Source organism: Ochotona princeps, chromosome 10 (genome assembly GCF_030435755.1).
Source record: "Ochotona princeps isolate mOchPri1 chromosome 10, mOchPri1.hap1, whole genome shotgun sequence".
Classification (NCBI taxonomy): Eukaryota; Metazoa; Chordata; class Mammalia; order Lagomorpha; family Ochotonidae; genus Ochotona; species Ochotona princeps.
This window is the reverse complement of record NC_080841.1, coordinates 52956650-52975618: the sequence shown is the minus strand read 5'-3', so window position 1 is coordinate 52975618 and position 18969 is coordinate 52956650. Positions and strand designations below refer to the sequence as shown.

Here is an 18969-nt window from a genome sequence, read left to right as displayed (position 1 = left end):
ATTAGTAGCCTCACACCACCTTGGTCATATGTGCAAAACCACCCAAAAGCATTTAAAAGAGTACTTACCACTGAATTATTTCTGTGATTTGAGCTTCCCAATGTGCAACTGATTCTTTTTTGTCTGCTAGATCTTTTACCTCTTCCTCTAACTGCTGGTTGCGCATACTTAAATTTTCATACAAAGTGGTAAGCTGAAAGGCAATTTTAAGACATGTGTAACTCTTAGGATCAAGAATTCAAAGTGCTTAGATATTTCTTGTTATATGTGGTAAATGACTGTTCGCTACAAAAAGTGTTCGATTTTACCTTATCACACACTCTTTCTTATCACTGTATTTGGAAATATCAAGTACTCTCAATTCTTCAGCTTCCTTTGTTTTGCTCTTCCATACTACACAGAATCTGGCTTCATATCCCTTCTTGATGAGATGCTGGATATGACATAAAATGTTCTCTACTTGAAGCAAAAAGCTCTTGGGTGCATCCAGCACTGTGGGTAAAGTTGCTGTCTGCAACAGCAGTATCCCTATAGGGGCTTCATGTACTGGCTTCTCCACTTCTAATCTATCTCCCTACTAATGTTCTGGGAAAAGTATTGGAACATGGCCCAAGTTCTTGGGCTCCTGTATCCCCACAGATGAAGTTCCACGCGCTTCTGGCTTTGGCCTGGTCCAGCTTTGGGCATTGTGACTATCTGGGGAGTGAACCAGAAGATCTTGCTCTCCTTTCTCTCTGAAACTCTGACTTTCAAACTAAACAAATACATTCTAAAAGTTCATCCCTTAAATTGCTCAAAATTCAGTATGGGTAGCCAGCATTTAAGCCAGTGGATAAGATGCCTACATCCCAATCAAGAATGCCTGGCTTCAATTCCTGACTCCAGTTCCTGATTCCAGCTTCCTGTCAATGCAGATCCTGGAAGGTAGTGGTGACCTATACTCGGTTTCCAACTCTAGGCCCTATTCTTATCCCAGCCCTGGCTGCTGTGGGCATTTGGTGGAGTGAATCAGTGGATGGGAGCTCTCTGTTTCACAAATAAAACATATTTTCATAATTTAAGTTCTTTATTATGAATACAAGTGTTTTATCAAATACATTATATGAAAATATTTTCTTTCCATCCATACATGTGTTTTCATTATCTTAATCTTGTTTTCATTTTCTTTCCTTAAAAAAATGTTTTAATTACTTGAAAGGCAAAGTGAGAGAGCAGGAGAGACAGAGAGATCCTCCATATTGGCTGATCAGTTTCCCCTGCCTTCCCAAGGCATTAGCAGGGAGCAGGATCAGAAGTTGAACTCTTACGGACACTGGTGCTGCAGGCAGCGCTAGCTTCCTCCACTACAATGCTGGCCACTGATTCCAAATTTTGATAAAGTTAATTTATTATTTTTTTCCTTAATGTACTAGGCTTTTTAATGTCATATATATATTAGGTCTAAGATTTTGTATAAGTTATGAGTTGGGATCTAAATTCATTTTTTTCTTGCACCAACAATAGGTGCAATAGGTGAAAAGAACCATTTCCAATTGAATTGTCACTAAATTCATTTTGTTGAAAATGAAATGATCATAAATGTGGAAACAAATTTTTATACTCTTTACTATGTTCCATCATGTTAATCCTATACTTTTTGATGACTATATACTTGCAAGTATAAAATGATAGATTGCAAACGCTGTAATGTTTGTTTTTCTCCATAATATTTTCAACAGTTTAGGTCTTTTATCTTCCTTTACAAATTTATTAATAATCTCGGTAACTCCAATCAAAAAAGTTTACCAAGATATTGATACAAATGTCTTTAAATCTTCAAATCAATCTGGGAAAAAATTTATTTCCATTGTTCTGATATTAATTAGTTTATCACAGCAATGTTTGGTACTTTTATCTTCTCATTATTCCAAGAGCTCTGAAAAAAACTTTTTTTAATAAAACAAGTATACCTAATATAAAACTCAGGTTAAGGGAGAGTTATCAATCAGCTCACATTAGCAAGGGAGAAGTCTTTTTTGAGAAGTGCAAATGTGGTATCTGCTCCACTAGTCTCTGAAGTCTTTTGCTTTGTTTTGATCACTACTGCTTTTTGGCAGACCTTCCACGTATTACGTGGCTCAGGAAATGTGTGAGATGAGGAGTAACACGTAGCCTTGCATTGCTCTATCACAACTGGTACAAGCAGATTTTAAGCAGATTGCTTTATCTGTGCCAGTGTTGGTCAGAAAAAAATCAACCATTACATTATTACTGGATTATTATTTCATTCAAATTCTGGAACCAGACTACCTAAATTCAAACCCCAATCTCTCACTCCCTTGTTCAATTAGAGAGACAGCCTAGCTGTCCTTTGTCTGTTTCTCCAGGTATGAAATGGAAAGACAAACCATACCTTAAGAGAGTTACTGTGAGAACTAAATATACATGAAGTCAGAAAAGAACCTACACACAGTAATTCGACCTAAACACAGTGTTATTCTGCATGTTTGGAAATGAGGCTATACTATCTGAACATAATGTTTCTGACATAATGATATAAAACTACACAGGAATATGATAAGTGTTTATAATATTTTAAGTGAAAAAAGATTAGTAAGTGGAAGGTATATAGAAGATTGCAATTATGAAATACTATGAATATAGGCAAATCATGGAAAGAAACATCAAAAATTAAATAGTTGGTTGTAACAAGAGTATATGTTTCATGTTAATTATTATCTACTCTTAAAATGATGCTGTTTTGTAAAATACTTAAAAGACAACATAAAAATACATGCTGTATTTCTATATAGCATCTATTTCACTGCCTCAACTATATGGGACACTATTTATAATGTTAACTTTAGTAACTTTTAACAAAGAGTGTAGCATACAGATTTCCAAAAGACAATTTTAAAAATCTATTTTTAATTTTCATTTTTGTGGCTTAAACGCAAAAATTTATCATAAATAAATCTTAAAATTAACCTAATAATTGCTTTTTGGCTTCTGTTTAAAATTCTGATAAAAGAAAAAGCAGTCTCCTTCCAGTTGATTCTCAATGGAAAGACAATTGCCTTTGTCAGTCATGTTTCTTGGAGAAAATATCCAATTCAAATCAAACAAGAAAGCAAATAAATGGAAACAGCCAGTAAGGAATCAAGTGCAACAGCAGGAACATGGACCAGATCCCAACAGAGCCCACCTGGGATCATGGTATCACAGAGAGCAACTTCTATGCCACAACTCCAGCCCTGAGAAAAAATCCTTTTTATATGATTTTTTTGAAAAATGCATTTGAAAAGCAAAAATTACAGAAAGACAGGTAGCAAGTGTACTAAAGAGGAGTAAGACAGAGTGTGCCAGCCTTTCATCTCCTTAAATTACCAAAAAGACCACAGCTGGGCTGGTCTGAGGCCAGAAGTTTCTCCCAAGTCTCCCAAATAGGTGGCTGTGGTCCAAGGACTTGGGTCATTTTTATTGCTTTCCCAGGACCGTTAAAATAGAGCTGGATCAGAACTGGAGCAGTGATGGTTCAGATCAATACTCACGTGGGATATCAGGGTTAAAAGCAGTAGCTTAACCCACTCTGCAACAACATTGACTGCAAGTGAAACTCTTAAAATCATTATAAAACATAATTGTTCAAACTTTCCTTACTTAAATGTAAGTAGAGTGAGAAAAACCTGTAGCCAATATTATTTGTAAAGCTATTAAATAATTGGCACAACAAACTCATAACGACAATGAACAATCCAATATTAAATAGAAAAAAATTCTTGTAATTTTAAAATTACAAAATCGGCCACTTCTAGGTTCAATACATAATTTTGCTCTTTAATCAAGCTAGAGTTTAGGTAGAATTTTTTGCTTTGAATTAACACCTATCCCTAATATTATTTCTAGGATTACCAGTTCTCCATGGTGAATAACAAAATACACTTCTAATTTCTCCAAGTTGGGGGTAACTGTCCTTGTTCTCATCAAATGCCATCTTTTAATTAGCCAGTCAGTACCTTAGCTGGCATGACACTCAAAACGACATGACAAAAAATCAAAACAAATTTAAGCAAAATAAAACATGGAGGCTCAAAACAACAAAAACATACAAAACAAAAAACAAAAAAGATGGGGTGGGCGGGCATCTGGTGACATGGGTTAACTGTCACATGGCATGGCCACATCCAGGATCAGACTATCAAGAGTTCCAGCTCTTGCTCTGCTTCCTACAGAAGTTTCCTGCTATGGACATCCTAGAAGGTACAGGTGGTAAGTGCAGGTTCTCTCTGCCACAGACGTGGAGGATCCTGCTTGAGTTCCAGCTTTCCAGCTCTCACCTGGCCATGTCCTGGCTGTCACAGAAATTTAGGGAGTGAAACAATGCCTGGAAGATCTGTCTCTTACTCTGTCTCTCCAGAAGGAAAAACTACATCATGTAAGTAGTCACAGCTGAAAAGAGTTATTGTACACAATACAAAATACTGATAATTCCTATCAGTGTCGGACATGAAGCATATGCTAATTGATACGGAATTGAATTACTCACCTTATCAAGCTCACTTGTCAACTTTTTATTTTCTTCGGTTAACAACACTTTTTCTCGTTCATACTGCTGCTTGAACTCATTTTCAAATTCTTCCCTTTCACTTTGGCTAATACAGTAAAAACATTTTTAAAACAGAAATCAAATTAAAAGGTAAATGAACACTTTAGAGAAATCATTTTTATAATAATTATAAGGAAAATGAGGAATAAAATTATAAGAAAATAAGGAATTAAAAGGATCCCTGTTTGCAAAAGACATGATTCTCTACATAGAAGAAACAAAGGTTCAATCCAGAGATTACTGGAACTCATAAGAGAATTTGGCAGGGTAGCAGGACACAAAATAAATAAATCAATGGCACTAGCATAAACAAATAACTCCATGGCTGAGAAAGAAATTACAAATATAGTCCCTTTTAAAACAGCAGAGAGGAAACTCAAATACCTCGGAATAAACCTAACCAAATATGTGAAGTCCTGTATAATGAAAATTACAAAATAATAATAAAAAAAAAAAGAAATAGAAGAAGACATTAAAATATGGAGAAACTTACCAAGTTTCTGGATCAGCAGGATCAACATCATCACAATTTTCATATTACCAAAAGTAATATTCAGTATATGTGCTGCCGAAGCAAGCACCAAAAGTAATATTCAGAATCAACTCAATCCCAATCAAAATCCCAACAATATTTTTCTCAGAAATAGAGAAGATACAAAAGTTCATCTGGAAACATAAGAAATCACAAATAGCCTAATCTACCCTAAAGAATAAAAGTCAAGTGATAAGAATCACAAGACATACTATATGACCTCAAGACATACTATAGTGGTCATCAAAACATTCTGATATTGGTACAGAAACAAAGATGATGATAAATGGAACAGAACAGAAACCCCAGAAGGGAGTCCACACATGTATAGCCAACTAATCTTCCACAAGAGAACAGAAAATAATTCATGGAAAAAAGCCTAGCCTCTTCAACAAATGCTGCTGGGACAATGGATAGCAGCCTGCAGAGGTAAGAAACAAGACCCCTATCTGTCACCTTACACAAAAATCAGCTCCAACTGGATTTAAATCTGCATCTAGAAACCATTAAACTACTAGAGGAAAATACAGGAAGGACTCTACAAGGTATAGGAATCGGGAAAAGTCACCAAAAGCATAGGCAGTCAAAGACAAAATTAACAAATGGGACTACATCAAGCTGAGAAGCTTCTGTACAGCAAAGGAAATGAACAACAAAGAGAAGAAGCAACTGATGGGAAGGGAGAAAATCATTACACATTACACAACAGATAGGGGACTAGTATCCAGGTTTTACAAAGAGCTTCAGAAACTCAGAGACAGCAAAACAAACAACCCTGTGAAGAAGTGGGAGAAGAAAATGAGCAGATATTTTTCAAAAGAACAAATCCAACTGGCTAAAGGACATGAAAAAATGCTCAGGCTCTCTAGCTGCCAGAGAAATACAGATGAAAACCACATAGGTATTCCACCTAACTCCACTGAGACTGGCCTATATTCAGAACTGGCACGGATGTGGGGAGAAAGGCAGTCTATTGGTGGGAGTGTAGTCTAGTAAAACCACTCTGAAAGTCAGGATGGAGAGTGCTAAGAGAACTTAAAATTGGTCTGCCATATGACACATCTCACTTCTAGGAATATATCCAAGGAAAATGAAATCTGCATATGAGAAAGGAATCTGCAGTCCAATATTCATAGCAGCACAATCTACAATAGCAAAGACATGGAAACAACCCAGATGCCGATCATAAGAGGAGTGAATAAACTGTGGCACATCTACTCTATGGAATACTACTCAGCCATTAAAAGAACGTATTGTACCATTTGCAACCAAATGGTCCCAACTTAAGAACATTATGCTCAGTGAAATAAGTCAATATTCAAAGGACAAACAGCATATACTCCTTCTAATATAAGGCAAACTTAATGCAAAACACAAGATTAATAGTCCTTTCAATACTGTTTTTCTTACATCTGAGAGGGTTTGACATTTGTTTCTATTTTGATTCATTCAAAAAAGTTTTGTTGTTATTAATTTCCTCACTGACTCATAGGTCACACAGTAGCACTGTTTGCTTCAAGAAGGTTTCTGATTTTCAATTTCATTTCTTCAGCAACACATTAGTCATCCAGTAACATGTTATTAAGCTTCACACTGTTGTAAATTTCCTACTTTTCTTCCTGCTGCTGATACTGTTTTATGGCTTTTCATATAAGGGGATGTAGGGCCTGGCGGCGTGGCCTAGCAGCTAAAGTCCTCGCCTTGAGAGCCCCAGGATCCCATATGGGCACCGGTTCTAATCCCGGCAGCTCTACTTCCCAACCAGCTTCCTGCTTGTGGCCTGGGAAGGCAGTTGAGGATGGCCCAATGCATTGGGACATATAAGGGGATGTATAGTAACTGTCTTTTAGAGACTACCACATTCAGAGGTGAAGATATAATGCAGTCTGCATCTGTAGTTTCAATCAAAGATGGACTCCCAATGAAGCTGATAAATACCTTGACAACAGGAAGCTAGACTCTCTACCATTGTCCATACTTACAATGTTAGTATACATTTAAATAGCGAAATGATGGACTTATGACTGGTCAAGCAGGATTACACTACTGTAATGATATTGGAAAAATCAGGGGGGAGAGGTGGAGGCTTGTGGAAGGAGAGAAATACCAGAGCCCATGGAACTGTATAATAAAATAATAATAACATATATATATAATATATATATATATATATAAGAAAAACACTTTCCAACAACTTACAATAGAGTAATAACGACCTGTTTATTCATTCATTCACTTACTGAATACTGATGAGGTTAAACTAGAAGCCAAGAAAATACTGCAGGCTTTTTGGATACATCCTGCACTCACGCAGGTTTTATTTCATTGGAAAGGTCATGGAATGAAAAGTGGATAAATGAACTATTTTTAGGTAATAAACTATATAAAGAAATTGAAATACAGGGACCAGTGTTGTGTGCCAGCAGTTTACACCACCACCTGTGATACCAGCATCTCATATGGATGCCAGCTCAAGTTGCAATCCAGCTCCCTGCTAATGGCCTGCAAAAAGCAGCAAGGGACAGCCTAACTGTTTCAGCCCTTGTCACTCACATGGGAGACCTGGTGGCTTCAGACTGGACCAGAAATGGCAGTTGCTTCCACCTGGAGAGTAAACCAGTGATTGGAAGATCTGTAGCTGTCTGTCTCTCCTATCTCCCTGTAACTCTGACAATAAAAGAAATAAATCCTTTTCAGAAATTTAAATATGATAATGCCACAACTACTATTACGAGGGGATGGATAATTTTGACTATATAGTCACAAAGGCTAAGTTTACAAAACAGGTTGATAAAATGAAAATAATAATTGCCATCTCCTTCATGTTCATTATATTTCATTAAAAGAAAATAGGATCAAACTAAATAAGCTAAATACTTCTTTCTGATTTTAGTATGTGTGCTACCAAAGCCGAGTACTAGATACTTTTGTGTATTTGCGTAATGATCCTCAAAAATAGTCAATAAACTTCATTTAAGACAGTCAGACATTATGTTCTTTTTATGAATTTGATCAAAATTCTGAAATTCTTCATATTAGATGAAGAAGTTTTGCATTAAGTCTCTAAGTATAATATCTGCATTATCTATGTATAATTTTGTCAATCTTAATTTTACAGAAATTTTCAGTTTTGTAGAAAATCTATATCTGCTTTACTCAGATTCCCCGACTATTAACATGGCACTAATTTTGCACTGATTCCACTTTTCCTTTTAGGAACCACTGCATTATTATTCTTCCCTTCATGCTAGTATTCCAGTGTGTATTTCACAAAGCCAGGGTTACTTTGCACAATAACCACTAAACTCATCAAAAAATCAACACTGCTAGAGCATCACCATTCAAATTAACAGAACCAACTCCCAGTCGGCTAATCATCCCATCCTCTTTCTACTCCAGGATCCAGATGATAGACTGAGTTACACTTAGCAGTAACGTCTCTTTTCCAAGTTCCTTTGATCTCAAGCAGTTTCTAAGTCTTTCCTGTTTTTTTTTTAATTAAAAAAATTTTCTTGGAAGTCGGATATACAGAGAGAGGAAAGACAGAGAGGAAGATCTTCTGTCTCATGCTTCACCCACTAAGTGATCTCAACGGCCGGAGCTGAGCCAATCTGAAGCCAGGAGTCCAGAGCCTCTACAGGCTCTCCCACACAATGCAGGGTCCTAAGGCTTTGGGCCACCCTCGACTGCTTTTCCAGGATATAAGCAGGGAGCTGGATGGGAAGTGGGGCCACTGGGATAAGAACAGGTGCCCATATGAGATACCAGAGCATGCAAGGTGAGGTCTTTAGCCACTAGGCTATCATACCAGTCCCAGTCTTCCCTATTTCTTCAGTTTTAATACAGTACAGGATGCTCACTTGTGTAAGGTAGCATTCAATCTGGGTCTGTCTGATCAAGGAACTGATTTTTGGACAGAATATCACAGCAACCATGATGCTATGCTCTTTTGAGTACATTCCATCAGAAGTACTCTGTACTGAATGGCACAACATTGACAAATCCTTTAGCCTAGCTAATGGCGCAGGCTGTGGAACAGCGGAATGGTGTAGTCACAAATAAGAGATGGGAACTTCTGGGCAGCAACAGATGAGACCGAGAACTCGAAACTCTCAAATGCGCAAGAATCATCGAGGCAAGTGGAAGCAGTTTCATTCCTTCTCAGCCTTTCTTTGCAAAAATTACTTATTAATGTCACTTGGAATGGTCAAAGCAAAGGGAAGACAACAATTATCTGCAACACTTTCTATTACCAGAAAAGGGAGATGCCAATTATCTATAACATCTATTCCATCAACTTTCCTTGTCTTCAGGTTCATGACACAGTTAAGATCTCAGCATCAGCCAGATACACAAGTGAAGAAGGGTACTTAAAATGAGTATTGAAGTATTTTGAGAGTTCCAATAGAAAAAAGTAGGAGCAGCAGAATTCCAAGAATCCTGAACCAAGGAGGATAAACAAAAAACAGAACTAACTTTATTAACTGGACATGTTCATTTGGAATTTCTAGTTTTCTGTTGATTACTCAGATGTAGATCTTCATCAGTAGGGAATAATTAAAGCTTGGACTTCATAGTTGCCTACAATCAATGAGCTTAGCTAACATATGGTGAAGTGTCTATTGGTCCAGTAAGATGAGATTTTTTTTTTAAAGATTTATTCATTTTATTACAGCCAGATATACACAGAGGAGGAGAGACAGAGAGGAAGATCTTCCGTCCGATGATTCACTCCCCAAGTGAGCCGCAACGGGCCGATGCGCGCCAATCCGATGCCGGGAACCAGGAACCTCTTCCGGGTCTCCCACGCGGGTGCAGGGTCCCAATGCATTGGGCCGTCCTCAACTGCTTTCCCAGGCCACAAGCAGGGAGCTGGATGGGAAGTGGAGCTGCCGGGATTAGAACCGGCGCCCATATGGGATCCCGGGGCCCTCAAGGCGAGGACTTTAGCCGCTAGGCCACGCCGCCGGGCCCAAGATGAGATTGTTAAGAGTGGATCTACAAGTATCGCAGCCAATCGGCTTAGTAATCCTCTAAGCATACTCTGAAGTACACCCAGAAAATACTCCTGACACCATGGCACTAAAATATAGAATAAACACTAGCATCCTGGTAAAGCACAGGGTCAGGTGTTTTCTGATTGGGCAGGTGATAATGGAAAATGCCACAAGAAAGCATACTTCTTCCACCTAATCTACCACCTGCTTTACTACTTACAGTTTAATTGTTTCAAATCCCAATCCTCTCCTCAAAAATAAAATTTAACTCACACAGTTGCTTTTAATTAATGGATTTGTCTGCCTAATGACATGTCTTCGTTGGAAAATCTGGATACCTGTGATGTATAAACTTTTGTATTATGCTTCCTTTGTTTATCTGTCTTTATACTAAGAGGTACAGAAGAAGGAAGTTAGGGAAAGGAAAAAAGAAATTTTCCACAATATTAACCCTTATTCTCATCTTACATTGTTAGGAAAATTCACAATTAAATTTCTAACAGCTCTCTCAATATTTTCAACACCAGCTTCTTTACAATGTCTAATTAAAGGAATACTCAACAAATTTAGCACTATCATTATTTAAAATGGTCAGCTTGGGGGTGAGGTGCAGAACTTTTCAAAACCCAAGAAAAGGAGTATCAGTTTTCAAATATCAAGCTATCAGGTAGGCAAGTGTATGTCTAGAATCACTTATTGAAGGATCTAAGCAACAAATCAGCTTCAAATATGGCTCTACTCTGGGGAATTGCGCACAACTGATTTCAAGCAAAAAAAGGAAGTAATGGTTGATCTTAAAAGCATAAGCATAAAAACCCTCTATACCCACTAAATAATTGAAAATGAACAATTTAAATCATACATTCAAGGAAAATGATTTATATTGTCTCCAAGAAAATGTTACTTTACTTACTATCAAAATATCAAATCTAATTGTTCCTAGGGTTGGCACTGTTCAGAGCAGACCAAGCCTGCACCTGAGGTGCCAGCATCCCATACAGACACAGGCTCCGGGCCTGGCTGCAGCACTTCTAATTTAGCTACCTGCTGATGGGCTAGGAAAGTGACAGAGGCTAACCCACATCCTGGGGTTTCTGCACTCAGGGAAGCCCAGAAGCAGCATCTGGATACTGGCTTCAGACTGGCACAAGTCTGGCAATTGCAGCCATCTGAGTGAACCAATACATGGAAGATCTTTTTTTGTCTCTTTTCTCTGTAACTCTGCCTTTCCAATAAAAATTAATAAATCTTACCACAGTACCTTCAGAAACAAATAACAAAAACATTAAAATTGTTAGAAAGCATACCAGAAAAATAAGTACACAAATAAATGGATTAAATTTTTATTAGTATCTGGCGTGCCACAGCTCAATGGTTAAATCCTTGCTTTACAAGCACTGGGATCCCATGTGTGTGCTGGTTCATATCTGGGCTCATCCATTTCTCTTCAGGATTCATGAAGAGCCTGGGAAAGCAGTACAGGATGACCCAAAGCCTTGGGACCATGCACCACGTGGGAGACCCAGAGGAGGCTCCTGGCTTTGGGTCAGGAGGAAGTTGGAAGGGAAGTGCAGCAGCCAGAACATGAACTGACACCCATATGGGATCCCTTTGCATGCAAGGGGAGGATTTAGCCACTAGACTATCATGCTGGGCCCTAATTGACATGCATAAAAAAGTGATAAATTTTCATTTCTTGATTTCCAGGACACCAGATTTTATTGATCTTTTTCCAACCATTCATGCACTCATCTACTCTGCTAATTCTTCCTCATCTCCCAACTTCTAAATGCTGGAGTACCCAAGAATCAATCCCATGGTCTCCTTTCTTTTTGTAGGTATTCACTAGGAATTTTATACAGTCTGACATCTTTAAACAGCAACTGAGTGATAAACACTTGAGGATTTCAGTGCCAGTCCTGAAACCCAAGCTGGTCTAGCCATCAGCCCACTTGACATCTCCAGCTGGTTGTTGAATAAGCATCTCAAACTTATTTCTCCTGTGTTTCCCCTTCATAGATGGTAAATATGTTCTCCCAAGTGCTTCAGTCAAAACCTTACTATGATCCTTGAGTCTTGCTCTTTCTCCCTCATCCCACATCTAGTCTATAAACAAATACCAGTATCTTTCTTACAAGACTCTTCTCAGTGAAACGAGAAGATTTTGATCCTAATTCAAGACAGTTTTACACCTTAAATTCTCTTAAGGTACAAGTCTACTTGTCATGTTCCTACTCAAATCCTATAATTTCTTAGAATGATTTTACTCACAGCAGATAATTAAAAGTCAAATAAACACAACTTACAAGTTTTTACATGATTTGGCCCTAATTACTTTTTTTTACCCATCTCTATTCTTACCCCTTTAAATTTTCTTTAACCACGCTGGCTCCTTTTTTTTTTTTAATTATTTATTTATTTTAACAGGCCCATTCGTTGTGCCTTCTAATTCAGCAGTATAAATATCTCTGACACTTATCTGAGTCTTTACGAAGAAGTAAATTTTATTCTTAGGATGTATCACTATCCAATGTATTCTATATTATATTTATATCTTTATTGCTTTTCATCATCTTAAAACAAAGTTTCATAAGGACGGAGAAGTATTGTTCATTTATTTGTTGGAATATTCCCAGTACATACAATCATGTTTTGGATATAGTTATTTACTAAAAAGGAAAAACTGCTAAGGGAATGAAAGAGCCACAATGAATACATTTGGGCCTCTTAAAAGACTGAGAATGACAATAACACTTATTCAGTATCCTGAAAAACAGAAATCTTGCTATCTCTGATAATTTCTCCTATCCTATCATTTCCCATACTTAGCAGTCCTGATTTCAGAGTAGATCTCCTGAATTCACTCATTTCTCTCCATGTTCTATTCTTCACTATCACTTCCTGAGGTCCAGCATCACAATCCTCACAATGGGATTCCTATCTCTAGTCTCCGATCCTCAATCCATTCTTCACATAGTCAAGTTCTAACAGTGATCCTTCAACAACATGAATATAATTGTGTTAGTTTTCATCACTAGACTTAGGGTACAATGTAAATCCTTTATAACATTGGCTCTATTTTCTTTTCCAGACTCATTTCTTCATTTTTTTCTTTCTTTTGTTTTAAAGGAAGATTTATTCACAATACCAGATTTCAACACATACTATAGTGCAATTGTAATCAAGATAGTGTGGTTCTGGCACAAAAACAGAGATGTAGACCAACAGAACAAAACAGAAAGGGCAGATATTGACAGAAAAGCTAAAATCAATCCTCAGAGAAAGCACTGTCTCTTCAACAAATGGTACTGGGAAATAGAATCTAAACCCCTCCCTTACACAACTCACAATAGATCAAGGATCTAAATTTACAAAAATCTGATACCATTCAAATTACTAGAGGAAAACATTATGGAAACTCTGCAAGACACTGTCATAAGGAAAAGCTTCCTGAAAAAGATCCTGAAAGTATGGACAAAAAAAGCAAAAATTGACAAATTGGATTATATTAAGCTAAGAAGCTCTGCACAGGCTTCTCAACAAATGAAGAGGCAACCAACAGAATGGAAGAAAATATCTGCAAACTATGCAACTAATGAAGGATTAGAATCCAGGTTCTATAAAGTGTTTAGAAAACTCAACAACAGCAAAACAAGCAATCCAGTTAAGAAATGGGCAGAGAAAATGAGCAGGTATTTTTCAATGATTGAAATACAGATTGTGAAAAAATACTCAGGATCTCTAGCCATTAGGGAAATACAAATAAAAACCATAATGAAGCTTCACCTCATTCTAGCTAGATGGTTATCATCTAAAAATTAAAACACAGGAAGTACTGGTGAGGATGAGACAAAAGGTACTTTAATACTCTGGTACGGGGATGTAAACCAGTGCAATCATTATGGAAGAAACATGAAGATTCCTTAGAAATCTGTAAATAGATCTAACATATGACCCAGCCATCCCACTCCTCAGAATTTGTATAAAGGACATGAAATTAGCATGTGAGAATTATATGTATCTTCATGTTTATGGCACCTAAATTCACAATTACTAAGATTGGAAGTTAACCCAGATGTCTATTAGCTGACTGGACAAAGAAAATGTGGTATATATGCACTACAAACTACTACTCAGCCACAGAAAAGAATGTAATCTCATCCTTTGCAACAAAATGGTTGCAACTGGAAATCATTATGTATAAGCCAGTTGCCCAAAGACAAATATGTATTTTTTCTAACATGTGAAAATTAACACAGAATATAAAAAAGAAAAGGATAGGAATGAGGCCAACATCTTGTGATCTGATTGTTGGTTTTAGCCCTTTGCTATATTCCTATGGAATTGTGGCCTTTCTACATTTTTCCTGGTTGAATATTATAGTTATTGCTGAAGTAAGCCTGTGATTATGGATTGGACTGAAATTATGTCTTTATAAAAATCGAAGAAAGAAAAGAAAGTCAGGAAAGGGGGGAACTCAGGGTAGGGAAGAATATGGCTATTCTCCCTATGCATTTTAGCTGTGAAATACATGAAATCTGTTCTCTTTATATAGAAACAAAAGAACAGTACACAAATTGTGTGGATTAATAAGATTTATTTCACTTGAAAGGCATCCAACCTCATTTCTATCCACTTGTTTCTTTCCATTTATATTTCCAACACAGTAAACAGTTTTCACTTATGAAAGGTGCTAGCTTCCTTTTCCCCTGTAGATCTTAGCAAATTTAACTACTTCTGCCTGGAGCCTCTTCCCTAGCTATTTCATTCTTATTTCTTAAGTCAGCTTACAAGTAATTTTGTTAAAGTTCCTTTAAGTATGAGAGCTACATTTTGTGAGTCATAAGTGTGCTCCTGTTAGTTTTCCTATTACATATTGTAATGTTTTATCTGCCAGTATTGACTGCTGTCATTTAGGACTGGAATGTTTATTGCTTCTATGTCCCCAGTATTTCATACATAGCAAAAAAATTTATTTTACTCAATTAACAAAAAGATTTGATTCTTACCTTTCTCTTCTGGTTTTTTCCAATTTGTCTTTTAAAATCATAATTTCTTTATTGAGAGCAAGTTGCTGACCTTCTGAATCATGCAGTTCTTTTTTCAGATTTTTTATTTCATTTGCATGTAGCCCTTCTCTTTTTGTTAATTCTTCTTCATAAAAGATACTTTTCTTTTCCAAATCAGTCTTTAGTTTTGTTATCTCTTGCTGATGCTCTATGCTGCATATTCCTGGTGAGTAACTAATTTGTTTTTGCTAGGGAAGTAACAAGCAAAGATGAGTTCATTTATCATAAAACTTCAAATAACTTTTCTATAATATATTTTTGACACTGTTCATATGGCTGATGTCATTTTTAATTTCATCATATTAAAAATACTCTTCCTGGGGCCAAACAAATACTATGGCATAGCAGGTAAAAGTCACCACCTGTGGTGCTCGCATTTCGTATGAGCACTGGCTCATGTTCCGGCTGCTCTACTTCCAATCCAGCTCCCTGCTAAAAGCCTGGGAAAAGCAGGACATAGCCCACGTACCTGGGCCCCTGCCACCCACACTGGAGACCTCAAAGAAGTTCCTAGCTCCTGGCTTTGGCCTGGCTCAGCAAAGGCCATTGTGGCTACCTGGGGAATGAATCAGCAGACGGAAGAGCTCTCTCTCTCTCTTCCTTTCTTTAACTCTTCAAAAATAGATATTCTTTTTGCAGAGTAGCATTTGCCACATTAGTTAAGAAGATACTTGGGAGGTCCACATTCCATATGGAAGTACATGGGTTGAAATCCCAGTTCTGCTCCTGATTATATTTCCCTGCTAATGTGCTTCCTGGCAGACAGCAGCTGATAGCCCAAACAACTGCTCAATGTGTCAACTAAATGAGAGACATGAGCTGAGTTCCTGGCAGTGGCTTCAGCCTGGCCCAACCCAGGCTGCTGCAAACATCTGATGAGTGGATTAGAGGAAGGGGTTTGTGGGTGTGCATCTTTCAAATATAACAAAACAAATGTTGAAAATAAAAAATACTTATCATATATCAGAACCAGACTGTGTATTAATGAGCTTGGTACAACTACAAAACTCTACTTCAATTAAGAAGAGCCAGAGCTAGTGAGAATCTTAGTCTTTTAAACATTTCATTGGCAATGATGCCTAAATCAACATCTACAGTCCTGGCTACTAACCTATACTGTTTAGTTTTTAATCGCCTCAAAACATTTTCAGTTTCCTATCATGTTTAGTTTGAGTGGCCATTGGGATAGTATCAGCATAAATATGAAGTTTGAAGGAAAAATTTCCCCTGAAATTGAACTTAACAAAAATCAACAGCATATAAAACCAATTCTGAATAAGAACAAGCTATCACAAAATAGGCTAACTGCAGTTACTGAATATAATTTAATATTAACAAATTTTAAAATAAGTGCATGATTTTAATAAACTAAAATTTAAAATGCAAATGATAATGTGAATAGGTATACCTGGCCCAGAAATATTTGGCAAAAATTTAAAAATAATTCTATATTTTATCCAGTGAAACAATAAAACCATGAAAGTGTTCAGAAATTTTTCTAACTTGAAAAATAACCATTTCAAGTTATCAAACGAAGTATTACTTAAGGTGTAACAGCAGAAGTACACACAGTAATAATAGCAAGTGAAAATGTTCTTTCATTATCACTTAGGTATAACATCAATTTTAGTTATTCCGTTCAACCAAAATTTGAAACAGCTAAAATCAATGAATACTTTAAAGAAATAATTATCATCTCCAACTGTTCACCTAGAAAATATTTAAATCTACTTAGAAGTGTTATAATAGGATTATGTTAAACAGTATATAATGTAAACATAAATAAGTGATAGTTCAAAGATTGAACACAGTTTCATTACTAATGGCAAAAACATATCAATAACACAGCACACAGATAAGGTATAATAACAAGACATTTCTCCTATGTACATGAAGAAATAAAAAGCCTTTACAAAAGATGTAAAGGAAACACTGAAACAATATAGAAAGCTACCAAGCACTTGTTAGGAAAGATTAGATGTACATGTGTTCAAATCCTGAGAAAACTGGAGATAATCTCTTCAAACATTAAAACAAGCTATAAATCTTTCATAAAGTTTCACTGTAATAAACCTCCTCTCCAAACAATTCATTCAATAAATGTCAACTTCATTCAATGGAAAATATTAACTGATTGAAACTGAATCACCAGCTATCAATAAAATGGCCAAATGTTACTTGTATCACATCATTCGGCAAAACATATTCCAAATAATTTCAAGAGGTCAGTATTTTTGAAACCAAGTAAAACAGAAGTATATTTAAATACTTATCAAATCTCTGGAAACAGGAGGACAAGTCAAGTTTTGAAGCAATGGAAGAAACACTGAGGAGAAGATAAGCAAATATTCTACATTCTTATTCTACAATGCTAAAAATAATTAAAATCAAATTATGGGGCCAGTGTTGTGGCATAGAAAGTTAAGCAGCTGTTTGTGACACCAACATTCCACATGGGCACCAGTGCCTGGGATAATAGCAGAAGGTGGTTTAATGTTTGGGCTCCTGCCTTCCACACAGGTGTCCCACAGAAAAATCTTGGCATCATAGCTAGAAGATTTCTGTTTCTTCCTCTGCGACTCTGCCTTTCAGATAAACAAATAAATCTTTAAAAACAGAAGACTAAAATTAAATGGCAATTAATATATTGTAAAATAGTGTGCTGAAAATATAAACAGAACTCTGCAGAGTAAAAAATGTATGTGAATTGGTAAGAACACTATTGGGATCAAAATTAAATAAAGACATTTATAAAATGAAAATGTAATTAATAAATAACACATTAGCTTTAAAAAGCTAGAATTAAAGTAAAAATTATGGACTTCTCATATTTGCAAATGTTTCTGTAATTATCAGATACTTTAAAATGATCTGGTAATTTCACTTCTAGTTATCCATTATAAGAAAAGAATACAGAGGCCCAGCTCAATAGCATAATGGCTAACGTCCTCACCTTGCACAAGCCTGCACCTCACACAGGCACCAGTTCTAATCCTGGCAGCCCCACTTCCCAGCCAGCTCCCTCCTTGTGGCCTGGGAAAACAGTTGAGGATGACCCAAAGCCTTAGGACCCTGCACCCATGTGGGAGAACAGAAGGAAGCTCCTGGCTCCTGGTTTCGGATCGGCTCAGCTCTAGCTGTTGTAGCCACTTGGGAAGTGAACCAGCAGACAGAAGATCTTCCTCTCTGTCTCTCCTTTTCTCTATATGACTGGTTTTTATTATTAGAAAAGAAAAATACATCATTAACAAAAAATGTTAATGATGATCTGAGCCTTCAATGCAGTGTAATCTTTTGTTGCTAGATGAATTTGCCTTGATATTCCTAGCTGTTTACTTTTCAGGGTGGTGCATATGGAAAGTTGGAATGCTTATGCCAATTTCTAAAATAAGACAAAACAATGAAGTTTGCAACACTGATTCTTTTCTCATGAAAGACTTCTCTGTGGCATGTGATACTGTCTGGTTGTACTTTTCAAAACTTGTCAAAATTGAAATCAGTTCTCTCAAACTCTGTCACTACTTTATTAACTGAGTATATATACCATGCCATCTTTTTTGTTGTTGCTTAATCAAGGTACAAAATAGATTCTAACTTAAGAGACCACTTTCTTTGCTCATCCAAGGAAGCAATTGATCATCTGGAAAAGTTTTATCCTGTTATTGCAGCAACTAAGAGTTCATGTCCTATCTGTAATTTCAGTTGTCTTGACATTTCCACCAATTACATAGTTACTTCTCAACTGAAATCTTTAACTTCTTAAAGTCAAGGACTGGAATTAATTTC

The 18969-nt window shown here is 36.6% G+C and overlaps 1 protein-coding gene across 8 annotated transcripts in view; it reads right to left on the bottom strand.

Moving 5' to 3' along the window:
* The window catches only part of CDC42BPA (CDC42 binding protein kinase alpha), a 264117-nt gene that overhangs the window by 79126 nt on the left and 166022 nt on the right, over positions 1 to 18969 (bottom strand). For all 8 annotated transcript variants that reach the window (XM_058669445.1, XM_036495219.2, XM_058669446.1 and 5 more), the window contains 3 exons: positions 15124 to 15371; positions 4526 to 4631; positions 69 to 193 (listed from right to left, as the gene is read on the bottom strand). In XM_058669445.1, coding sequence (XP_058525428.1) covers positions 69 to 193; positions 4526 to 4631; positions 15124 to 15371 — 479 coding nt within the window. The remainder of the gene's footprint in view (positions 1 to 68; positions 194 to 4525; positions 4632 to 15123; positions 15372 to 18969) is intronic.